This window comes from Macrobrachium nipponense, chromosome 6 (assembly GCF_015104395.2).
Source record: "Macrobrachium nipponense isolate FS-2020 chromosome 6, ASM1510439v2, whole genome shotgun sequence".
NCBI classification, from domain to species: Eukaryota; Metazoa; Arthropoda; class Malacostraca; order Decapoda; family Palaemonidae; genus Macrobrachium; species Macrobrachium nipponense.
In genome coordinates, this window is record NC_061108.1 from 104,318,216 (window position 1) to 104,345,290 (window position 27,075).

The window sequence follows — 27,075 nt, forward strand, 5'->3', positions numbered from 1 at the left end:
TCAGTCTGGGGGAGCTGTCCAGTGTATTGTCTTGCATGGACAAGGCCGTCAGAGATGGTTCTGAGGAATTGGCTACTCATTTCAGCACGGGACTGCTTAAGAAGAGAGCACTCTTTTGCAATTTTACAGCAAAATCGGTCTCGCCAGCGCAAAAAGCGGATCTACTTTTCGCGCCTTTCTCAGAACATCTCTTCCCCCAGTCTATGGTAAAGGACATAGCCGCCAGTCTCCAGGAGAAAGCAACCCAAGACCTTCTGGCGCAGTCTTCTAGGAAGCCTACAACTACTTCGTCTTCTGGGTCCTAAAGACCCCCGCTCCTTCTAAGAACAAGAAGTGAGAGGGAAATCCTTCAGCCACCGGTAGGAGCCAGACTTCTACATTTCGCGAGAGCCTTGGAACAGAGAGGTGCCGACGCTTGGTCTCTGGACATCGTCAAGAAGGGGTACAGAATTCCTTTCCTGAAATTACTTCCGCTGTCTTCGACACCAAAGGATTTGTCTCCTTCGTATCAGGGAGAAAAAACGGAAAGTGCTTCACGATCTACTAGATCAAATGATCGAGAAGCAGGCGGTGGAGCAGGTCCTCGACCGGAGTTCTCCAGGGTTTTACAACCGTCTGTTCCTAGTGCCGAAGCAGTCAGGGGGGTGGCGCCCCGTTCTGGATGTCAGCAGTCTAAATTGCTTCGTTACCAAGTTGAAGTTCAAGATGGAGACACCTCAATCCGTGCTAGCAGCCTTAAGACCGGGGGATTGGATGGTCTCATTAGACCTTCAGGACGCATACTTTCACGTCCCCATCCATCCCCGATCAAGAAAATACCTGCGGTTTGTCCTGAAAGGGAAGGTATTCCAGTTCAGGGCACTCTGCTTCGGTCTCAGCACGGCGCCGATGGTGTTCACCGTTCTTATGAAGAACGTTGCGAGGTGGCTCCATCTTGCGGAAATAAGGATCTCTCTCTACCTAGACGACTGGCTTATTCGAGCCCCATCGCAAGACCGGTGTCTGAAGGACCTTCACACGACTTTGTCGTTAGCGAGGTCCCTGGGACTTCTGGTGAACCTCGAAAAGTCGCATCTGACTCCTTCTCAATCCTTAGTCTATCTGGGGATTCAGATGGACTCAGTGGCTTTTCGGGCTATTCCGTCCCAGGGGCGACAACTTCAATGCCTAGACAAAGTGTCAGCCTTTCTAGGGAAGGAAACATGCTCGGTGAGGGAATGGATGAGTCTGCTGGGGACCATTTCCTCACTGGAGAAGTTTGTTTCTCTGGGAAGGTTGCACCTTCGACCACTTCAGTTCTTCCTCTCAAGCAATTGGTCACGCAAACAGGATCTAGAAGAGGTCTTGTTTTTGACGGAAGAAGTGAAAAAGCACCTCAAATGGTGGTCGGATCCAAAGAAGCTTGTGGAAGGTCTTTCGCTCAAGCTTCGGAACCCCGACCTAGTGTTGTTCTCCGACGCGTCCTCCACGGGTTGGGGAGCAACACTAGGAGGGAGAGAAGTGTCAGGCACCTGGAGAGGGGAACAGGTGTCCTGGCACATAAATCTAAAAGAACTTGCAGCGATTTACCTTGCTCTAAGGTTCTTCCAAGAGGAAGTCTCCAACAAAGTGGTTCAGATAAACTCGGACAACACCACAGCCCTGGCATACCTCAGGAAACAGGGGGGAACTCACTCTCCTTCTCTGTTCGCCATCGCGAAGAATGTCCTGATATGGGCGAAGTCACAAAACGTCACCATCCTGACAAGATTCGTGTCAGGTGTGGAAAACGTGCGAGCGGACCTTCTCAGTCGGCAAGGACAGCTTCTGCCAACGGAATGGACCCTTTATCAGGAGGTATGCCAGGCGTTATGGAAGCTGTGGGGACGTCCTCATGTGGACGTTTTCGCAACTTCCCGAACGAAGAGACTTCCGCTTTATTGCTCCCCAGTTCTAGACCCGGGAGCAGTGGCAGTAGATGCCCTACTGTGGAATTGGTCGGGACTAGACATTTACGCTTTTCCCCCATTCAAGATCCTCGGGGAAGTAATGAGGAAGTTCGCTGCATCAGAGAAAGCGAGGATGACCCTCATCGCCCCCTTCTGGCCAGCGGCCGACTGGTTCACGGAGGTGATGTCCTTCCTGGTAGACTTTCCAAGGACTCTGCCCCTAAGGAAAGATCTACTCAGACAGCCCCACTTCGAGAGGTACCACAAAAACCTCCCCGCTCTGAGTCTGACTGCGTTCAGACTATCAAGAAGTTGGCCAGAGCGAGGGGTTTTTCAAGACCTGTGGCTACGGCGATTGCCACTGCAAGGAGGCTCTCCTCAATCGCAGTTTACCAATTGAAGTGGGCTGTCTTTAGAAGTTGGTGCAGAAAGAAGGGCATTTCCTCCACCTCAACCTCTGTGAGCCAAATAGCAGATTTCCTTCTTCACCTCAGGAAGGAAGCGAAACTAGCCGTTCCCACGATTAAAGGCTACAGAAGCGTGCTTTCTGTAGTCTTCAGGCACAGCGAATGACAGAGACATTCATGATCTCATTAGATCCTTTGAGACTGTGAAAGTTCTCCAACCGAAAGTACCATCGTGGAATTTAGACGTGGTACTTAAGTTTCTCATGTTGAGTCAATTTGAACCACTCCATTTAGCTTCGCTTAGGAATCTTACTAAGAAGACCATTTTCCTAACCGCTCTGGCGACGGCGAAGAGGGTTAGCAAAATACAGGTCATAAGCAAGCACATTGGGTTCAGGGATCATAGTGCAGTTTGTTCCTTAAGCCCTACGTTCTTAGCAAAGAACGAGAACCCTTCCAACCCTTGGCCGAGGACGTTTGAGATCAAAGGGTTGTCGGAGCTAGTGGGACCTGAAGCTGAGAGAGTCCTGTGTCCTGTCAGGGCTCTCAAGTTTTATTTGCAGAAAACCAGAGCATGCAGAGGCTCTTCGGAGAACTTGTGGTGCTCTGTGAAAAAACCAGATCTTCCGATGTCGAAGAACGCACTGGCGTTCTTCTTAAGAAGTACGGTTAAGGAAGCCCATGAAAAGTGTAGTGAAAGTGACATGGAGCTTCTAAAAGTGAAAGCCCACGAGTTGAGGGCTATTGCTACTTCGGTGGCTTTTCACAAGAATATGGCAATCAAAGACATTTTGGGCGCCACTTATTGGCGAAGCAATTCGGTGTTTGCTTCACACTACCTGCGGGAGGTGAAAGCAACATACGAAAATTGTTACTCGCTCGAACCATACGTTGCTGCAGACACTGTTTTGGGGGCAGGAGGTAGCGCTCATCCTATCCTTTAATGGTTAGGGGAGTTTTTAACTTGTGTTATGGTTGTGGGGTTGACCGCCTGCGGCGGATCTCCCTTCCATTAGCTTAGTCGAAGTAGGATACCTTTGGTAGGCTACGCCAGGTGGTTTTGTTTTACTTCGTTGCCCTCATTGTATGGTCAATGGTCTAGTCACGTCGTGGTCTCGCCCCTGTTGACAGATCATCTGGAGTGCACCAGCTTTATAGGTCTCTACCTCGCTGGCAACTCTAGTAGCACAAGCAGACTTACGCGGCAGTAACCACGAAGTCAGCTATGCTAACAGGTAAGGAACCAAGATATCAGTTATCTGCATATATATGTTTCCTAAAATCTTCTATTCTGTCTACTCCCACCACCAAAGGTGGGATTCAGCTATATATATATCTGACCGGTAAGTTTCATGAACAAAATGATATTGTAATGATACAATTAAGTTTGTTCATACTTACCTGGCAGATATATATAATCAAGTACCCACCCACCTCCCCTCAGGAGACAGTGGAAATAAAAATTATGAATAGAAAATGGGAATGGTTCCTGATACCCGCCTCCCAGCGGCAGGAATGGGTACTAACCACCTGACTCCCACTGCGTGTGTCGTAAGTGTTTAAATTTCTGTCGGATTCGGAAAAATACAGCTATAGCATATATATCTGCCAGGTAAGTATGAACAAACTTAATTGTATCATTACAATATCATTTTTATTTTTATTATTTTTTTTTTAAGTTAGAATAAATTATTCCCATTTTAAAAACTTAACTTAGGCGACCTTTTAGGTTTTAAAAATGTAGTAGTACTGTATAGAGACATAAAAAATGTAGGAATTTGTTATGTTTACAAATTAAACCTAAAATGTGAGATAGTTAAACTACTGGAAGCTATTTTTCATTCTGTATTTTGCATATGTCCAGTTTTTTTGTAACCAGGTAAAACCTGACAAAATGGAGGGTGTCTACACTGTAGAATTAAGAAGATTTAAAGGTGTATATAACATTGAACTAAGGAAATCCAGGTACGGTATTAGAAAGTACTAATGATTTTTATTTTGATATGTTTTGTTGTTACTTCTAAGTTCTATATTTTATTATACTTTTAGTAGCTGTTTTTTTTTTAGATGAGAAGGAAATATTAGTTAAGCATGAAGAGCTTTCTTAAGAAATACTGATCTTTTATGGGAATAGCATTGAGAAAATTTAGATTTTTTCAAATTATAAGGGATTCAACTTATAACTTTTCTTGTTATAAATGTAACATACATATATTGGAATGGTTTTGTAGTATACGTATATGTTTTGTAACTTGATAGTGCATTTTAAGAAAATTTTTATATAGACTAACCAGCTTACAGGTGCCTCTTAATTTCAAACTGTTGGTCTGTGTTAAAGCAAAGTAAGTGACTGGAATATTTAAATATTTACTTCCTATACTATACAAGATTTCTTTTGAGATGGTTAAAAAGAAGTGATAGAAATATATGTAATTACAAATAGACAGTAATAATGTGAAGTCACTGTAAACCTAGAATGTCAAATTCATGGAAAATATTGAACATGAAGGCTATACTTAAAAACTGGTTTCATACAATCAACTTACCTGTCAGATATATACATAGCTAAGACTCCGTCGTCCCATGTATATATCTGCCAGGTAAGTATGTATGAAACTTTATTGTATCATAACAATATCATATTTAATATGTTGTTAGAAATGTCTTAATAGCAGTAGTATTTTGAACTGCTAAAATTAGCATATATAAACTAGATTATTACTAAATCAATACATAATTTCCTTTCCTCTAAAGTTAGTTTGAGCTTTCACTGTTTAGAAAAAATTGGTTATGTGAAATTATCAGGGTTTTTGAAGTTAACCCCAAAAAGTGACTAAACACCCACATGATGTATGTAGGACTAAAGAGTGTTTTCATGAATTGTTTATTCTCGTCTTTTTGGGCCGATTTGTTTTTATTTTTCTTTTATGGCAGTCCCCCAGTTATCAGTGAACTGTTCATGGTGATCCGGTTTTATGGCGCTTGTCTAACGCTAAAAAATCTGCTATTTATGGCACCATAATGCATCGCGTTCTGGTTATTGGTGCCTTAAGGTGCCAATAATAGAGTTATGGCGCCTTAACATACCTAAAGGAGGCGCCATTAAACCATTAAACGGTTACAGGCAGTCCCCGGGTAAGCCGGAACATCGTAAAAAATCCTAAGAAGACTGTACTTTTAATGCTTTGGGTGGATTTAAAACTATGTAAACTGCATTCTTATTGCATTTTTCATCAAAAGACCTTCAAATATTGATTATTTTGCATTTTTGGTGTCATATTTCATCTGCCAGATGAGCGTTGTAGGCGTCATAACCCTGGAAGTAATGTCTGATGAATATAATCGAGAAGCGCCTTAACCTCAGAACTTCGTAACCCAGGGACTGCCTGTATCGGTGCCATTAACCAGGTATCGGTGCCATAAGCGCCATAAATCATCAAGTTTTAGTTAATGATGGTTTTTGCTTATCAGTATCCTGCCAAGAATGGAACCCCTGTTGATAACCGGGGACTGCCTGTACTTGTATTTATGCAGTTCTTTATATGCATTGTTCTTGAAGATCATGTCTTGTACTAGTTTTAATTACTTTTACAGATTTTCTTCTGTGGCACATTGTATCTCATCAGTCACCAGTTGCATTATTTTTTCCTTTTTATGTTTTACCTGTTCCATTCAGCCTTTTCCCATCTAGAGTCTTCTCACTCTAAATTTACCTTGCTCCAGTCTTTACCCCTCATTTAAGGAGATATCCCGGTCATTGATTATTAACTATATAAAACCCATCATCTTTAGTTAATTACCCACTGTATAAAATAATAGATTGGAACAAATAAAAGTATGTCAGATCTTTCATGGGTCGTTCAGATGTCTGCTAACCGTTTTATGTAGGTATGAAGACAGCTTTAAATGCTAATAAGGCTCACTTGGAGGGTTCAAATATTAAAACTGCCTGGTAGATTTTGATTTTTATGATTTTGAATGATTGCATTTTGTAGGGAAAAAATTGACATTTTTTTCATGACTTATTTAGTAAAATTAGTAAACTATAGTAATTTGAAAAGAATCTGTTCTTTGATCTGTTTGTTGATTATGGCTCTTGCAGTTTATTTTTTTATTCCATACCACCTTTTTATTTCAGCAAAGTAAGCCGTTCAGTTAGCGATGTGTCAGAATTAACATCAACAGCCACAACATTGATGAGTAAAAAATTTGATCGTTTTGAGGAAAAACGTCGTCAGCACCTAGACAAGAAAACCAAGGCTGTAAAATCTATCTTTCGAAAATCACAGACATCCAAAGGTAAATTAGTTTTTTGACAGGAATAACTTTCTTGATCTATTAACTAGGTGCACACTTTTACCATATGCTCCTTACACATGGACACATATTTTCCTTGTTGATACTAGTTGTGCTTTGGAGAATTTGCACTAAATTGACAGCTTTTGTAATTAATGATTAACCCTTAAATGCCGAGCCTCTATATACAAAAGTGTCTGCCGTATGCCAGCGGCGTTTAGGAGTTAGCGCCAAAGCGGAAAAAAAGTTTTTTTTCAAAAAATCGCAGCACGCTTAGTTTTTAAGATTGAGAGTTCATTTTTGGATCCTTTTATTGTCATTGCCTGAAGTTTATTATGCAACCATTAGAAATAAAAAAATATCTTTATCATACATAAATATTGAAATATATGACCGCAAAATTTTTTTTATATATAATTGTATACAAATCGTGCTGTGAGCCAAATGGTTAAAGCTAATGAGTTATTTCTTTTTCGTTGTATTGTACACTAAATTGCGATGATTTTAGTATATAACAAATTGTAAAACTATCAAAGCAACACAGAGAAAATATTATCACAAAATGATGCATGAATTCGTAACGCGCGGACGTAAAAAAAAGTATTTTTTTAAAATTCACCATAAATTGAAATATTGTGCTAGAGACTTCTTGTTTGTTGCAAAATAAAGGTAATTGATTGAATATTACTAGACTGTAAGTGTTTTAGCTTACAATTGCAGTTTTTGACCATTTCAGTTGAGTTAATGTTGACCGAAGGTTGAGTTTTTTCTATTTATCGTGATTTATATGAAAATATTTCAAAACTGATAAAAACTACAGCCTTGAGTTATTTTTTGTTGTATTCTATATTAAATTGTGCTCATTTTCATGTATAACGCTTTATGTAATGCTTAATGGAAAACGGTGCAAAAATTACGATAAGGTGACTAAAGAAATTCAGAGATTTTCAGCCGTTACAGCGCACGGAGGTAAGGAAAACATTTTTTCAAAAATTCACCATAAATCAAAATATTGTGCTAGAGACTTTCTGTTTGTTGTAAAATGAAGTTAAATGATTGAATGTTACTTAAATGTAAGCGTTTTAGCTTACAATTGCATTTTTCTACCATTTCGGTTGAGTCAAAGTTAACCATAGGTTGAAATTTTGGCACTTGTCGTAGTTTATATGAAAATGTTTCAAAACTGATAAAAGCTACAACCATGAGTTATTTTTTGTTGTATTCTTCATGAAATTGCGCACATTTTCATTTATAGCACTTTTATGTAACGCCTAATAGAAAATGGTGCGAAAATTACAACAAGGTGACTAAAGAAATTCTGAGATTTTCAGCTGAGTTACTGCGCGTGAAGGTAAGGAAAAAGTTTTTTTGTAAAAATTCACCATAAATCGAAATATTGTGCTAGAGACTTCCCATTTGTTGCAAAGTGAAGGTAAATGATTGAATGTTACTAGAATGTAAGTTTTAGCTTACCATTGCATTTTTCGACCATTTCGGTCATGTCAAAATTGACCGAAGGTTGAAATTTTGGCACTTAGGGTAATTTATATGAAAATATTTCAAAACTGAAAAGCTACAACCATGAGTTATTTTTTGTTGTATTCGACATGAAATTGTGCACATTTTCATATTTAAAACTTTATGTAACGGCTAATATAAAACAGTGCAAACATTACAACAAATTGACGAAAGAATTTCTGAGATTTTCAGCTGAGTTACTGCGCGTGGACATAAGGAGAAAGTTTTTTCAAAAATTCACCATAAATCAAAATATTGTGCTAGGGACTCCCAATTTGTTGCAAAATGAAGGTAAATGATTGAATATTACTAGAATGTAAAAGTTTTAGCTTACAATTGCATGTTTCAACCATTTTGGTCGAGTCAAAGTTGACTGAAGGTTTGAAATTTTGGCACTTATCGTTATTTATATGAAAATATTTCAAAATTTTTAAAAGCTATAACCATAGGTTGTTTTCTGTTGTATTCTACGTGAAATTTTGCACATTTTAATATATAAAACTCTATGTAATGGCTAATTTAAAATGGTGCAAAAATTACGACAAAGTGACAAAAGAATTTCTGAGATGTGTCGCTGATGCTTTGTAATACGAGAAGAAAGAAAGTCGCGCATGCACAGCTGGGTAACGCTTGTAAACAAAACAACAGCATGATCCGTGAACTCCCATGATCCCTCAAGGTGTGTTATTTAAAATCTTTCGCAAACTAGGCCTATAACTATTCCGTGAATATTCAAAAAAACGTTTTGTAGTTGACGTACCGTACGTCCATTTGGCACCTAATTGACAATTTTAGTCGACGTACAATACATCCAGTCGGTGTTTAAGGGTTATGACCATTAAGACCATGATCTCTGACCTTGGATAATTATAATTATGTACATTCAAAAGGAGAATAATATTGTAATTCAGGGTGATACTTTTTCATGATTTATTTATTTTTACATTGTTCCCTTTTGGAGAAAGCTCAGTGAGGTACTAATTATTTTGCTTTCTTTTTGAATTTTTAAATGTTTAGTCTTCTTTTTATCTTAACGAATAAAACTTTTTATATAATGCTTTTTGACAGACTCTTCCAAAGGAGACCAGTGGAGACCAGTTCGACAACTTAGCTTTGAATCTCAAAGTGTAGGACAAGAATTCAATGATTTTTTGAAGGTAGGTATAGTAGTACGTATGATGTTTAATTGTATACATTGGGAAATACTCCCTTCTCTGAGCACTGCCCAGCCCATGTCATGTAGAAAGGTGTACATTTATATTAATGATTACATCTTCATACGTACTTGCAATTACAGTTGTATGTATCAGTGTTTTCTCATATAAATGCATCGTTTTTTCTTGGTGTCAAAGATGTTTAAAAAATGAAGAATGAAGATAGCTTACAACTGATTGCCAATTGATGTGCTGCACACATGCAAGCACTTGTGTTTGGGACATTTTACAAACTTGAAATGGGCACTAAAAGTAATGTATGTAGGTGAGAATTAATAATGCTGAAAAAATTATATTTTTTTAAATCTCCCCTTTCTCCTTCCAGACATTGAACAAAGATATGCAAGTTGGAATCAGCAAACAGATAAATAGTTTTGTCGAGAAGATGCTACAGTGTGTGGAGTTTCAGTCTGTGGACGAGTCAGGTGAACAGGTCCATGATTTTTACACGAGCATGAATGAGATGATCTCTGAACATTCCATATATCAAGGTAAGGTACACTTTATGTGTATTTTGCTTTCGGCAATGTAAGAATGTGGTTGCTTTATTTGTAATGGTGTCTTCAAAGTCATAGATACTACCTGGCAGTGCTTTTACATAAGATTTTCCTGAAAATTATGAGAGTTTATTTTTTTGTTTCATGATGCCAAGAGTTAAATTACAGTTTATTTGCTTTAAAAATATAATAAAAAAGTATAAAATCTTATTGTACTCAACTTTTTGTAATGAAGAAGATGTGATGTTATGATAAAAGATGTACTATATCATTTGATTAAGAAACCCTTTGAAGCTACAAAAATTAAGATAACATGCGTGTACCATTTCTTATTCATTAAAACTTCCAAGTATACTCTGTTAACAGTATGTATTGTACACTTTTAAGGATTAGATAAATTTATCACAATTGCTATGTTCATATATGTACTGCCATAATAATTTATAGTGGTCATTGGAGGTATATTAAGGAATAATGGGAAAGGGATAAATTGGTTTTCCAGCCCCAAAATACCCCATAAAAACATTTTTAGGCACAATAATTGAGCTTTTGGTGACAGTAGAAGTAGTATTGATTGAGAAATACTGTAGTACGTATTTACTGGTGTATTAGACACATTTTTTTTATTTTTAAATGTATCAAAAAGCTGATCTGCAGCTATATAATGAATGTTACACCAAACACTGTAGGCTAGGCAAGGCTTAGCCTACCGCAAGCATACTGGGTAGGCATGAAAATTGTTGCTAACAATAAAACATTGAAAAAACAAGCCTAATTATTACCATAAATTGTGTTACTGGAATAAAGTATGAAATCATTTGTAAATTTACACTCACTTTTAAAGGAAACTAAATTAAATTTACCATTAATAAGCATCCTTTATGACTTACCGTGACAGGCCACCATTTCGGTGCCCCCTCATTTTGGGACCACCTTGACGTGGTGAGGGGGCTCTCGAACCTCAGGAATCTCTTCCCAGGTTCGAACCCAAGAGTCCCATATGACATTATATATTTTCGAGTAAACTTATGTGGACTTTTCCATTTTTTGCCAAAATTTTTAAAAGCAAATAAATGAGAAAACATATCATGGCTTAACGTGGAGTTAAATCCGAAGCTAAATAGTGAGAACTGTGGTAGATCCATCATCTACCCGACAATGTTCGGACCTGTTTTTCAGGCGGAACTATTCTGTGGAGCTGGACCACGGATTCCAGGGGGGGCCTGGTTCTAGGAATAGAACTCTCGGCATTCTATCCAGTTTGCCCATAATGTGATTAGGATGGGGATAATTGTATTAACATAATACTCTTAGTCCTAGCAAGCGGGTTCTGCTTACACTTGGGCCTTACTAATCATGTTATGCCATCCCCTTTTGGGGTAGGGTAGGGATGCGGACATTTGGGAGTCCTTTCTCACTTGTGCCTTTGGCAGAAGATTTAACTTCGCGAAGGGCCAATGATATCTTTTCAAGAATTTTTTTTTTTTTTTTTTTTTTTTTTTTGTAAAAACTACGGCACAGTTGATGACCATTGGCACGTCACTCCCAGAATTTCCTAGGTACTGCCACAAGTAGTGAAAGTACTATAAAAGATACAAAGGAACACCATGTTCCAAGTAAAGCAGCAGAGCCAGAAAACCAAATAGAGTGCATAAATAAAAAAGAAACAAACAAAAATAAATTGGTAAACTCCAATATCGTAACAATGGAACCATATATGATGAACAATAATTCTGAATTAGAGACAAATAATCCTCCCAGCAATACAGAAAAATATAAAAATCATAATAGACAAGCAACATACATAAAAACAAGGACCAAAAAGAAAACAAAATTACCGACTTAATCCCACATTGGTACATTTTGATGACCTCTTTGGACCAGATAATTGGTCAAGATTTCTAGTCCTCAAAGCTGACAACAAAATCTCAGCAGCGATGCTAGAAAACAAATTACTTAACATATATCCAACACAAGACATGGAATGCAGACACATCAAGGACAATGAATGGCTTATCCAAGTAACCAATAAAAAGCAGTCCACTGCCTTTTTAAGTATAACAGAAATAAATAATATAAAGGTAATAATTACAAGCCACGAAACATTGAATTATGTACAGGGTACAGTCATCCTACCCAATAGCGAGCAGGAGCTTCCTTCAAAACAACTATTGCTAGACTCCCTAAAATTGAGATATAACAATATCCACGATTTAGAAATATACTCTATTTCAAGTAGGAAAGATAAAAGTAAAATATCAACATTGCCAAATAAAATTTACAGGCCAAGACTTACCATTTAAAATAAAAATTCTTGGACAAAATAGAGAAGTTCGTCCTTTTGTTCCTAAACCATTACAATGTACACAGTGCTCAAGGTATGGACACACATACAAAAGATGCCGTAATAAAGCTATATGTGCAGTCTGTGCATCAGATGACCATACCACTAATTGGAACTGTAATCAATCAAAATGTATTAATTGTGGACTAGCCCATCACGCAAAATCTAAGGAGTGTTCATTTTACCAATATAACACAGAACTTCAGTTGTTAATAAATAGGACAGGAATGTCAGTCATGGAAGCCAGACTTGAGCTAAAAGTAAGAGGCGTTAACAATCCATCCAAAACCCCCACCTTTTCAAATGTGACTAAAAATCAAGACATCAAACAGCACAATGACAAACAAGATAGTATAAACAGGAAAACTGGATTTCATACCAATAATACTGAAACACAAAATAAAAGTGATATTACAACAACCAATACCACCACTAACATAGATGATTCAGTTATCCATGGAAAAGAACTTCCAATAGAAGAAGAATTAAATAATGATGATAATCGAACTGGCAAAAAAGAAAAGAATTCTAGAAAGAACCCCACCTAAGGGAAAAAAGGTAAATATTGAAAATTACAATCAATCCAGAGAGACTCCAACTACACCAGGAGAACATTTTAAAAAAGATATTAAACTAACCTCATCACAAGTGGAAATACACAATTACCCTCAATCTCAATCAAACAGCCAACATCTGGACAGTAAAGATCACTCTTTACAAGTTCCATCAAATAATACTAATGAAAATCATACCATTAAACCAAACCAAAATATAACTATCACCCCCCAACCATCCACAAGACCGAAATATCCCATTAACAACAACAAAACAAATAACCCTCAAACCAACAGTCCTTATCACTACAGAAAAGGAACAATAGAATTACAAAACCAGAAATTTCTAAAGCTAGACCAAAAACTTCTGAACCAATAATTAACATTACCAAACATGCTTCATCTTGTGGTTGTAATGAATGCTTTGTAAGTACATATAAACCAACTAACTACCAAGACAGAGGACACAGTACGAAATTGTATTGACAACTTTACCAAATTAAGGAGGTGCCCTTTAACACACCAACATGAGAACGAATTATGTTCTGAATCCTTAAAATACAAAAAGGAAATTATAAAATCAAAAATAGACTTATTAATATTCAACTATGAAAAACAAACAACTGCAGAATCTAATAACCAACATACAAATACAACGATTAAAAAACCACAAATAAATTCAAATGCATATAAACTACGAGATAAAGTAAAATCAGCAATCAATTTACAGAATTTAACACCAATTCCTCCTAATAATGGAATATAAAATCATTCAATGGAATATAAATGGTCTCTTAACCCGACTACGTCTGGGTGAATTACAAAGAATCATACGAGACCACAACCAATGTGCATATGTCTACAACATATAGGAAGTAACCCTACAAATATCCAACACCATAAATTGCCTGTTATTCACCAACTGACGGTGGAAAATTAGGCACAGCCATATACGTTCATAATAGCATTACATATGAACCTGTTGACATACCATCTATGCCATATCAAATAACATCAATTAAACTGTATATGCCTGATAAAAGTAAAATTACTATTGTAATTTATATAACCAACCAAATTTCAATGCAAATTTCAGTGATTTTTCTGAACTTATTAGCAAAAGTATACAGGAACCACTACTTATAGTAGGAGATTTTAATGCACATAATCCATTATGGGATATTAATAACCCCACTGACACATCCGGAATCAACATAGAGAATACTATAATGAAACACAATCTGTATTGTCTCAATGAAAGCGAAGTTCCAACATATTTTTCAAATACACACCTAACCTTTTCTTCAATTGACATTTCATTATGTTCAAATGATGTAGCGGAGAAATTTGAATGGAACGTCCTAGACGATTCATACACAAGTGACCATTTCCCAATCATTCTGAACTACTTAAGTAATGTCAAAATATTGCCACCTACAAGATATAATATCCAAAAAGCTAACTGGGATAAATATTTCCTATACACACGAAACATACCACCATTCCCACCCAATAATGAAGATCACAATACTACCATAGTGAATCCTTCTCAAACTTCATAATAAATGCTGCAGATAAAAGTATTCCAAAAACCAAAACACATTCCACAAAATCCCCTGTCCCATGGTGGAATCCAACATTAACAACATTAAGTAAAATAAACATATATTGAGTCGCAATCTAAACAGACTCAAAACTCGCCTTAAATCACTCAACAAAATGCCCTATAGTATAAACATATTAAACAAAATAGTTATAACAAACATAACAATTAACCACATTAAACCACTATATAACAAATATACAGCCAAATTTAGAAAAACGGTAATAGCTGAAAAAATCGCATCATGGAAGGAATATGTCTCAAACATATCTTCAAACATCCACAAGGGATGTCTGGCAAAAGATAAGGAAAATCAATGGAAAACATATAAAGACCTCCAAGAAGTGCAATACATTTAAATGGAAAAATATACATGATACTTATGAAATATCAAACATTAATTGTAATTGGGGGAAACATTTTGAAAAAAATCAGGTGCTTACTCCAGCCTAGATACACATTTTCAAAGTATCAGAAAACAAAAAGAAAATATAATACTCAATTTTGAAACTCTTGAAGACCTGGAATATAACTATATTTTTAACATGGATGAACTATATAATGCCATCAACTCTTGTCATCCCTCTGCCACCAGGATATGATAAAATATCATTTGAAATGATAGAAAAATTAGCTCCTATAGCTAAATCATATTTATTAAAATTTTACAATAGTATCTGGCTAAAACGTGTCTTTCCTGATAAATGGAAACATGCCATAATTATTCCAATAAACAAACCAGGAAAGGATGCAAGTAATCCATCCAATTATAGACCGATATCTCTAACAAGTGTGCCTATGCAAAATCTTAGAAAAAATGGTTAATGCACGATTAACGTATGTAATAACCAAAGAATCCATTTTAACACCAACACAATCTGGTTCAATAGCTGGCAGATCAACCCTAGATCCCTTAACACATTTAGAAGATCATATCAAAAAAGGCTTTGAACAAAAGAAATTAACCAGTAGCTATATTTTATTTTTTGATATAGAAAAAAGCATACGATACAAACATGGAAATATAACATCATGCAAAAACTCCACTCCAAGGGACTAAGAGGCCACTTACCAATATTTATTAAGAACTTCTTAACAAACAGAACTTTTCAAGTAAGAGTAGAAAATTCCTACTCAGTAACTATAAACTGAAAGAAGGAATCCCTCAAGGTAGTGTCTTGAGCTGTACATTGTTTGCTTTAGCAATCAATGACATTACTATAAATTTACCAAGTGGTGTAAAAAACAGTTTATATGTTGATGACTTTGTCATTTACTATACGAGTAGTAATCTGAGACATGCTCAGAGAGTTCAGTACTGCCATTTCAAATATATGTAGTTGGGCAAATTCAGTTGGATTAAATTTTCAACTGATAAAACAAAAGCAATCGTCTTCTACAAAGACAAAAGGTGGATGAAGAACCAAACAATCAAACTGCATCTTTATAGCAATGAAATACAATTTTTGTACAAAAATCAAGTATCTAGGAGTAATATTTGATCAACATTTAAATTGGAAAGAGCACATCAAATACATTAAAGCCAAGGGCATCAAAGCCCTTGCCATATTAAAAAAGTTATCACACACTAATTGGGGAGCAAAGCGAGACATTTTATTAATGATATATAAGGCAACAGTCTTATCCATAATAGATTATTCTGCTGTCCAATATATTCATCCGCCTCAGAATCTGCATTAAAATCTCTCGATGCAGTGCACCATGAAGGCGTGCGATTGTGCACAGGAGCTTTCCGATCGTCCCCAACAAACTCACTTTTGGTGGAGGCAGGTATTTTGCCCTTAAAACATCACCGTAATTTAATAACAATACAAAGAGGTCTTTCAATGCAAGCGGGATCGTCTCCTGCAACTTACTGCTTCCAAAACTGTAATCAAGTAACAGCAGTTAATAGTACTAGCTCTTTCCCAAAAAGAGCTAGATACATAATGAAACATACATAATATGAATCCAATTTTTCACCCACCAATGGAATTGCCACCACCATGGATTTTAAATAGAGTAAAGATATGTACCTCCCTGTCTTACCTACTCAAAAAACAAATGACAAGTACGGAAATGTACCGCCAACATGCTTTGGAGCACATTAGAAGAAAAGGCGACAAATTTATGATATATACAGACGGCTCCAAAAATAATGTTGGAGTAGGAGCATCTGCATATTCGAAAAATATGTTAAGTAAAAAAAGCCTACCTTCAATATCATCAGTATTTACTGCTGAAGTCACAGCATACAGATGGCTCTAGATATGATATCTGAGGCAAAAGCAAGTGTCTCTGTAATTTTCAGTGACTCACGTAGCGCTATAGATGCAATAGGACAGTATAAATCAGGAAACCAAATAGTACAGGAAATTCAAATAAAAATTCATCAACTCCTCCAATCAGGAATATCAATGGAAATATGTTGGATCCCAGCACACGTGGGGGAACTAAAAGGAATGAATATGCAGACTCTGCTGCCAAATTAGCCTGCACTATCCCTCCAACAATTTCATATGCCCCAGTGTCAGACTGGGTAAAATCAGTTAAAACATTAATTTACCAGGATTGGAAAGAAGAATGGGCCTCGGTGCCAACAACAAACAAACTAAAAATATAAAAAACTGAAGTCTATGCATGGAGGACATCCTCACAGGAGGAAAGAGCAAAAGAGGTGATCCTAGCAAGGCTACGTATAGGACACACAAGATTCTCACATGGTCACTTGATGTCAACACCACATGCTGACCCAGTGAAATGTAACAGATGTCAAACACCCATTGACAGTACAGCATTTGCTTGTTGAGTGCCCAAATTGGACCCAGCAAAGATCTATTTATCTGCGGAGTTCAGAAATGAAAAATATTCTTGCGGAAAGCAGGGATTTTTCAATTAATAAAATCATAAATTTTTTAAATAAGACGGGTTTCTCAAATAAAGTCTAAATTTTTTTTTTTTTTTTTTTTTTTTTTTTTTTTTTTTTTTTTTTTTTTTTTTTTTTTCTCAGGATTGATCCCTGAGAACCAGCCCGAGAAGAGTCTACTCGAGACTCAGAGGTCTGGAAAAACTAACACCTATTAATAATAATAACACCATTTCGGTGATATGATTTTGTTTACATCTACTTATTGCAATTAGCTGACAGGCTAACTGCTGATGTATCGTAAGCAATTTTTTGTAAGTTTGTGATAACAGACTGATAATTCGGCTTTTTTTAATATGTATTTTGTTATAGATAGTGATAAAATATTGAAAACAAGCTGCTAACTGCTGACGTATTGTAAGCAATTTTTTGTTTGTGATATACTGATAATTTGACTCGCGGTTGTGCTTGTGCCCCTAGTCATTACTCGTGGGTACTACATACAACAGCAATTTATTAAATAAGAGTGCTCACGTCTCCAGTTAGTCATGGCCCTATATACTCGTGGGTACAGGTTCCACTGTATCTTTAAATTATGCAATCTAGTTTTTTAATCCATTCCCTAAGAAGATAGATAATACTTTGTTTAAAATTTAGAATTAAATGAAGCAGTAGCTATTTAAAAGTTTGTGTATGAAAACTAGCAATAATGACAGTAATTTACATTTTTCCAGGGCTCTGTATAGAAGGAAATTTAGAAAATTGTTAACCAATTCTACTCTTACCATTAGGGATAAAACTTATTTAGTTTTTGTTTATACATGTAAAATGTACTTGAGGTGTGCTGATAGAAGAAAAAATTGTTGACCATTCATTCATATTTAGTTTTTTTTAGCATGCTGATTACATCTGAATCAAGAAAATAGTAATTTTGTTTCACATTGTTACTTATCAATTTCATCAATTTCTTCCAGGTTTGAGTCAAGAGCAGATAGATAGAATTAATGAACTCACAGAGAGGTATGTTACAACGCGTTTATACAAGTCCCTCATCAGCGCTGTCAATGCAGTAAATGAAGACAAAGATTTGGCCATTCAAAATAGGTACTTGGATGCTCTAAGAAAATGAAGGTTTATTTATGTTTTGCAGTCATGAATTACCCTATAAGTGCTTCTCTATACAAGCTTTGACAACAGGTTGTACAGGTTTCAGAAATCAGATGGGATGCTATTGCAATATAGTTGTTCATACGCGAACAGACCCTCGGTTTTGCACATGCAACTTCCCCGGCAGATATATACTTAGCTAAGGTCTCTGACGTCCTCTGACATCCCGACAGAATTCAAAACTCGCGGCACACGCTACAGGTAGGTCAGGTGATCACCCCTCTCACGCCGCTGGGTGGCGGGACTAGGAACCATTCCCATTTTCTAATCAGATTTTCTCTGTCGCCGGTACCGACAACATCGTTGTTGGTGCCTCCTGCTTGGAATTCTTTCTCGCTTTGCTGAGGATTGTTTTGGTGAAGTATTTGATCTTTGGCTTCGGCATACGCTGTTTTGGACCGTTTTTTGAATTTGTATTGGAATTTTCTTCAGTATGTCAGTGTAAGGTGAGGTTGCCGAAAGCTTCAGTAGATCCTCACACTGTTTGTGTTAAATGTAGGGGGAATGAATGCTCTGTCAGTAACACTTGTGTTGAATGTGAAAACTTGACTGAGCTGGAATGGAAGAGTTTCACTGCTTATGTTAGAAAATTGGAGAGAGATAGAATCAGGAAGGCTTCAGTCAGAAGCTCAAGTAGGTCCTGCTCTATTGATCAGGACAGTAATTCTAACCCTAATGTAGTTTCTCCTACTTCTAACATAGTTTCAGCTCCTTCCCCCCACAGCGAACTCTTAGATTCGTCTTCGGAGATGGCTGCTATGAAAGCTTCAATCCGTAACTTGCAGTCGCAATTGCGAGCTATGGAAAAAGGTAAGGACAGTGATATGTGCAGTGTCCCCAGTGCAGTGGAGGGGGCGTCTGACCGACTCCGCATTGCCCCTAGGCCTAGACCTCTTTCAGACTCCCATGACCAAGGGAGGAGGAATGTCGAAAGCTGCAAGGAGGATGTAGAGTATCCCCAACGGTCAGGCGTCCCTTCGGCAGAACCTGTAGACTCGTCCCAGGCTGCCTTGGATCGCTACAGACAAAGCATCCTTAGGAAGTGTTTTTCCGACTCGGATTCTTCCTCACCGAGACGTGGATGGAGCTCTGTCTCGAAGTCTCGCCCCTTGAAGAGAGCCTGGAAGCCTCCTGGAGGAGACGCGTTAGACTCCAGCCCCGAGCCTTGAGCCTTTCCCGGAGTATTCTCCTGCTCAGAAGAGGAGAGCAATGAGGTCTCCTGATTCCTCTCCTGAAGGAGTACGCTCGTCTACCAAAAAGTTTCTGGTAGGCCTCCAAGAACAGTTGTTTACGCTAGTAGGCTCTCTTTCCAAGGGGACTTCTCGCAGGAAGGATTCCTCTCTTCCTGTCAAGAGCTGTTTTAAGAGACCTTCTTCTAGTCGGCGCTCGGACTCTAGCAGGCGCCTCTCTCCTGGAAGACGATCCTCTCCAACTAAATCTTCGGCTTATGCTTCGTCTCATCATGGACAATCATCGACTCCTGCCAGGCGCTCTTCATCGAGTAAACACCTGGATTTTTTAAGACGCCCTGTGAAGGTCGCAAGCACCTCTCCTGGCAGGCGTCAGGAACAGCGCAACGTACATGGGAGTAGCGGGCTCATTTCTCCTTTCGGGCGCTCTCCAAGGGATAGAAGCTCCTCCCCTTGCACGCGCCAGGATCCGGAGAGTCTCCGCAATTCTTGCAGGATCAGAGAGAGCAGTGAGCATTTCTCTCCCCCCAGAAGCTCTCAGAGAGACTCAAGCGCCTCTCCTAGCAGGCGCCAGGATGATGGCAGGCGCCTTTCTCCTCCAAGGCGGGTTACTCCTTCCAGGTGCTCTCTACGTGACGCTAGCGCCTCTCCGGGCAGGCTCCAAGAGCCTGAGAAGAGCCTGGTTCATGATTCGCGCCCTTCTCCTGTTAGGTGCTCCTTAGGAGACGAAGCGCTTCCTCTCTCAGGATTCCTTGAAGGGAAGTAAGCTCCTCTCCTGGCAGGCGCCAGGATCAGGGCAGGCGCCTTTCTCCTCCAAGGCGCTTGGCTCCTTTCAGGTGCTCTCTACGTGACGCAAGCGCCTCTCCGAGCAGGCTCAAAGAGCCTGGTTCATGATTCGCGCCCTACTCCTGTTAGGCGCTCCTTAAGAGATGCAAGCGCTTCCCCTCTCAGGCGCCAAGAGCCTGTGAAGCGTCAGGATCCTAGCGGCAGTCGTTCTTCTCCTGCTAAGCACCTTCCAGCGGAAGCTAGTACTTCTTTTTGCAAGACCCTCTTGGGAAGTGGACACAGTTCCTCTTCCAAGCTTTCTTCTAAGGAGAAAAGCGCCTCTCCTCCTAGGACTCCTTCTCCGAAGAAGCCTTCTTCTCCAGCTGCAACTTTAGAAGAAGTTTCAGAGGACGAAGCTCCTAAAGATGCGGGCGTCTCTGATTACAAGAGACGGCAGCCCTGCTGCTTCAGGAGTTCGGGGATTCCCTTCGCCCAGCGGACCCTCCCTCTCCAGGATCGCTTCTTTCGAGCACTAAGCTCTCAAAGTCCCCCTCTTTCGTCAGAATTCGCCCTACGCTTTCGATGAAAAAAGCAATTAACCCTTAAACGCAGACTGCACGTATTTTACGTTGACATTTTTTGTCTCTTGGGTGCCGACTGGACGTATTTTACGTCGACATACAAAAGTTTTTTTAAAAATTCGCGGAAAAATACTTTTAGGCCTACCAGCCGAAAACACTTAAATCACACGCCTTGGGGGATGCTGGGAGTTCACGGATCAAGGTGTTGTTTTGTTTACAATCGTTACGCAGGCGCGCAAGCGCGAATTTCTTTCTTGCCGTACTAAAAAGTATCTGTGACACATCTTGGAAATTATTTTGTCACTTTGACATAATTTTTGTACTATTTTAAATTAGCCATTACATGGAGTATTATATATGAAAATGTGTGTATTTTTATGTAGAATACAACAAAAAAATACTCATGATTGTAGCTTTTATCAGTTTTAAGATATTTTCATATAAATAACGATAAGTGCCAAAATTTCAACCTTCAGTCAACTTTGACTCTACCGAAATGGTCGAAAAACGCAATTGTAAGCTAAAATTCTTATAATTTAGTAATATTCAATCATTTACCTTAATTTTGCAACAAATTGGAAGTCTCTAGCACAATATTTCGATTTATGGTGAATTTATGAAAAAACTTTTTCCTTATGTCCGCGCGGTAACTCTTCCGAAAAAAATCATACTTGCAATTGTGGTAATGTTTGCACCATTTTAAATTAGCCATTACATAAAGTTTTATATATGAAAATGTGCGTAATTTCATGCACAATACAACTAAAAATAACCCATGGTTGTAGCTTTTATCAATTTTGAAATATTTTGATATAAAAAATGATAAGTGACAAATTTTCAACCTTCGGTCAACTTTGACTCTACCGAAATGGTTAAAAAACGTAATTGTAAGCTAAACGCTTATATTCTAGTAATATTCAAGCATTTACCTTCATTTTGCAACAAATTGGAAGTCTCTAGCACAATATTTCGATTTATGGTGAATTTATGAAAAAAATAACATTTTCTTTATGTCTGCGCGGTAACTTCCGAAAAAATCATACGTGCGATTGTGGTAATGTTTGCACCATTTTAAATTAGCCGTTACATAAAGTTTTATATATGAAAATGTGCGCAATTTCATGTAAAATACAACAAAAAATAATTGAAGGTTGTAGCTTTTCTCATTTTTGAAATATTTGCATATAAATCACGATAAATAGAAAAAAAACCATGTTTGGTCAACTTTGACTCTACCGAAATGGTCAAAAAACGCAATTGTAAGCTAAAACTCTTACAGTGTAGTAATATTCAGTCATTTATCTTCATCTTGAAATAAATTTGAAGTCTCTAGCACAATATTTAGATTTATGGTAAATTTAAAAAAATAAACTTTCCTTCCCTCCGCGCGGGATTCTCCGCCACAAATCTCCGAAATGCGTACGTCCCATTCTCGGAATATTTGCTCCGTTTCATATTAGGCATTTCATAGAGTTTTATATATTAAAATGTGCGCAATTTCATGTAGAATAAAACGAAAAATATTTAAAGGTTGTAGCTTTTCTTATTTTGTACAAGTAACTTACCCAGCAGATATATACTTAGCTATAGACTCGGTCGTCCCGACAGAATTTCAAAACTCGCGGCACACGCGACAGGTAGGTCAGGTGATCCACCATTCCCGCCGCTGGGTGGCGGGGTCTGGAACTATTCCCGTTTTCTAAGCCATAATTTCTCTGTCGGTTGAACGGACAACACCTATTGTTCGTTCCTCCATCTTGGATTTCAACTCGTTTGCCGAGAATTTGGATTGGTTTTTTGGTGACGTATTCTGTTTTTTCTCTGGCTTGGCATACGCTTATTGTGGACTGTTTTTCGACTTTGGTTTTGACTACTCTTTCACGATGTCTGACGCTAAGGCTTCACCTATGTTTAGAGTTTGCAGTAGGGAAGGTTGTAAGGTTAGGCTGCCTAAATCGGCATTAGATCCTCATAGTATTTGCGCTAAATGCAGGGAGAATGAATGTTCTGTTATTAACACCTGTGTTGAATGCGAGAACCTTACGGAGCTTGAATGGAAAGACTTATCATCATATGTTAGGAAGCTTGAGAGAGATAGAGTGAGAAAGGCTTCAGCTAGGTCATCTAGTAGATCTTGCTCTTTAGAACAAGAAGTTAACTCTCCTACTAACGATTTTCCCTTAGCCTCAGCTGCTTCTCCCTGTTCTGAATCCAAAGATTCTTCGTCAGAGAGGGAAAATGTTAAAGCTTCAATTAAGAAACTTCAAGCTCAGCTACGAGCTCTAAACCAAGGTAAGAGTGGTGATAGTGACTTGTGCAGTGTCCCCAGTGCATTGGAGGGGGCGTCTGACCGGTTCCTCATTGCTCCTAGGCCTAGACCGCTTCCAACTCCCAGGACCAGGGGAGGAGGAATGTCGAAAGCCGCAGGGAGGATGCAGAACATCCCCAACGGTCAGGCGTCCCTTCGGCAGATCCTGTTGTAAAGTCCCAGGCTGCCTCGGATTGCCGCAGAAAAGGCGTCCTAAGGGAGTGTTTTTTCGGCCTCAGACTCTTCCTCTCCTAAACGAGGATGGAGTTCGGCCTCTCTTTCGCGCCTTTGAGAGAGCCTGGAAGGCGCCTAAAGGAGACGCGGCTGATTCCAGCCCAGAGCGTTTTTCCCGAGGATTGGCCTTCGGGACCTAAGAAGACTAAACAAGAGGAGCCTTCTCTTCAGGATCCTACGAAGAAGTTTTTGTTTAATCTGCAAGAGCAGTTAGCTTCTCTAGTAGGCTCCTTTGCTAAGGACTCGACAAGGAGGAAAGATGTTTCGCTCCCTGTTAAGAGTTCCGCTAAGCGCTCCTCTTCGTATAGGAGAGAACCCTCACAATCTCCAGGGCGTTTATCGCCTTCGTCGAGAGACTCGTCTGATAGGAGTTGTTCTCCTGAGAGAAGAGTTCTTTCGCCCTATAGGCTGTCTTCCCCGAAGCGCCCTCTGAGACGCCGCGAATCGAGCAGAAGTCTCGATCAGTTTAGGTTTAAGGAACCGGAAAACCGATTTAAGTATCAGGATCCTTTGGGTCTGCAGGACCAGGAGCCAGACAGGCGCAAAGAGGCAGCAAGACGCAAGAAAGGGCGTCAAGAGCCTCTCAGACCAAAGGATTCAGGACGTCAGGATTCTGCTAGAAGGCAGGAATCAGGACGCCATGAGCCAGGACGCCATGAGCCAGGACTCCAGGAGTCAGGGCGCCAGGAGTCAGGGCGCCAGGAGTCAGGGCGCCAGGAGTCAGGGCGCCAGGAGTCAGGGCGCCAGGAGTCAGGACGCCAGGAGGCAGGACGCCAGGAGTACGTTAGCGTCAAGAGTTAGGCGCCAAGAGCCTGTTAAGCGTCATGAATCAGGACGCGGGGATCTTTTCAAGCGCCCTGAATCAGGGCGCCAGGAGCCTAGTAAGCGCCACGAACCTGGCGAACCTAGACAACAAGAGTCTAGTAGGCGCAAGAGTGTTTCCGACAGGCAGGAGCCTCACTCTTCGTATAGAAGTGCTAATGTTCAGCGCTCCCCTTCTCGGGAAAGGAGTTCTTCTCCCGGGAAGAGCCAGATCACTCCCAAACGGTCTCCTTCTGTGGATCAGTTGGACCAGGTATCGGAAGACGACGAGCCAGTAGATGTAGCAGTTTCTGACTACAAGAGACTTTCTCTTTTGCTGCTAAAGGAGTTCGGAGACTCCCTTCATCCTGCTGACCCTCCTTCACCAGGATCGTTGATGTCTAGCACAAAAGCTCTCAAGTCGTCTTCCTTCGTCAAGATGCGCCCCGCTCTTTGTATGAAAAAGGCATTAAAGACTTTTTCAGAGTGGTTGACTTCCAGAAGGGAAGCGGGCAAGACAGTTTTTTCCTGCCCTCCTTCCAAGTTAACAGGCAAACCAGGAAGGTGGTACGAGACCAAAGAACCTATGGGGTTAGGCCTTCTTCTTCCGCAGATGCAGATTTTGCTTCCTTAGTGGACTCTTCTAGGAGGAAGTCTTTGCTGTCTGCTAAGGCAACTTTGGGCATGTGTGAGCTAGACCACCTTCTAAAGGGCCTCTTTAAAACCCTAGAAGTCTTCAATTTTATGGACTGGGCTTTGGGAGCGTTAGCTAAGAGAGCTCAGGACACGGACTTTGTTTCCATGGAGGAACTTTCGAGCGTCCTGGCCTGCCTGGACAGAGCGGTCATGGACGGTTCCGTAGAAGTTGCCTCTCTTTTTGGAACGGGAGTCTTAAAGAAGAGATCGGTCTTTAGCTCTTTTCTAGCAAGAGCAGTATCACCTTTGCAAAGGACATCTCTTCTTTTTGCACCGTTATCCCCGCACCTATTTCCACAGGAGACTGTTAGAGAGGTTTCTAAATCTCTTACGGAGAAGGCAACTCAGGATCTCCTCACGCACTCAGCCAGAAGTTTAGGCCGGCAGTGCCCATAGAGAAAAAAGAGAGACCCTCTTTTGTACAGCCCTTTCGAGGTGCCTCCTCTTCTAGAGCCCCTCTTAGGAGGTCGCAGACCCAGATAGAAGGAGTAGACCATCCCTTAGAAGGTCCTTCAGGGAAGTCTAGATGAGCAGGGAGTCCTCCAGGGGGAACGAAAGTTAGGCGCCAGACTACTCCACTTTGCCAAAGTCTGGGCGCAGAAGGGAGCGGACTCTTGGTCCCTCTCTATCCTGAAAAAAGGATACTTGATCCCCTTCAGGGAAAATCCTCCCTTGACGACAATTCCAAGGGAGTTGACTGCAAGATACTCGGATCCGGTCCGAAAGCTTGCTATTTTGCAAGCAGTGGAACAGATGATTTCCAAGGAAGCGGTAGAACTGGTTCAAGATCTCCAGTCTCCAGGATTCTACAATCGGCTATTCCTGGTACCGAAAGCATCGGGGGATGGAGACCGGTTCTAGACGTCAGTGCCCTGAATTTCTTTGTATTGAAGAAGAAATTTTTCAATGGAGACGTCTTCCTCTGTTCTATCTGCTCTTCGTCCAGGGGACTGGATGGTGTCCCTGGACCTTCAGGATGTGTATTTCCATGTGCCAATTCATCCGGCAGCAAGGAAGTATCTGAGGTTCATGTTCCAAGGGAAAGTGTTCCAGTTCCGAGCGATGTGCTTCGGACTTTCGACTGCCCCTCAAGTCTTCACGGACATCATGAAGAATGTAGCTTATTGGCTACATCTGGAAGGGATCAGGATCTCGTTATATCTGGACGATTGGCTAATAAGAGCCCAATCGGAGAAAAAATGTCTGGAGGACCTATTAGTTACTCTAAATTTGACAAAGTCCCTAGGACTTTTAGTAAATCGCGAGAAATCCATGCTGACTCCCCAGCAGAGTATTGTCTATCTGGGGATTCAGATGGATTCTCGGGATTTTCTAGCGTATCCTTCGCAGGAAAGGAGAGAACGCTGCTTAGAAAAGGTGGCAGTCTTCTTAAGGAAAGAACATTGTTCCGCGAGGGAATGGATGAGCTTACTGGGGACCCTCTCCTCGATGGAACAGTTCGTTTCCTTAGGAAGACTACACCTACGACCCCTTCAATTTTATCTGAAGGAGAAGTGGGATTGGAAGTCCAACAATCTAGGAGATACATTTCCAATCTCGAAAGGGATCAAGGAGAATATCCGTTGGTGGTTAGATCCACAGAAACTAAGCAAGGGAATCTCCCTTCGCTTACAGAACCCTCGCCTAGCGTTGTTTGCAGACGCCTCAGATTCAGGGTGGGGAGCGACCCTAGGTTCGGAAGAAGTGTCAGGCACTTGGGAAGGAGAACAAGTGTCCTGGCACATAAACAAGAAAGAACTAACAGCCATTCATCTAGCTTTAGTTCATTTCGAGGAACAGGTCTCAGGTCTGGGGATTCAGATTCACTCGGACAACACAACAGCCCTCGCTTATATAAAGAAGCAAGGGGGGACGCAATCCTTTTCCCTGTACGAATCAGCAAAGGATCTGCTGATTTGGGCTCAGGAAAGGAAGATCTCTCTCCTCACAAGGTTTGTGCAGGGAGAGAAAAATGTCCGGGCAGATCTGTTAAGCAGAAAAGAACAAGTCCTACCCACGGAATGGACTCTCAATCCTGAGATTTGCCAACAACTTTGGCATCTGTGGGGAAGGCCCAATATAGACCTGTTCGCGACCAACAAGAAC

General features: G+C 39.8%; 1 protein-coding gene across 6 annotated transcripts in view; it reads left to right on the forward strand.

The window, feature by feature from the left end:
* Positions 1–27,075, forward strand: part of LOC135216804 (rab5 GDP/GTP exchange factor-like) — a 137,578-nt gene that overhangs the window by 44,293 nt on the left and 66,210 nt on the right. For 5 of the 6 annotated variants that reach the window (XM_064252300.1, XM_064252297.1, XM_064252296.1 and 2 more), the window contains exons 3-6: positions 6,474–6,634; positions 9,218–9,306; positions 9,689–9,854; positions 18,202–18,331. In XM_064252300.1, coding sequence (XP_064108370.1) covers positions 6,474–6,634; positions 9,218–9,306; positions 9,689–9,854; positions 18,202–18,331 — 546 coding nt within the window. Of the gene's footprint in view, positions 1–4,183; positions 4,301–6,473; positions 6,635–9,217; positions 9,307–9,688; positions 9,855–18,201; positions 18,332–27,075 lie in introns of those variants that run through there. The other variant, XM_064252299.1, reaches the window with a different exon arrangement.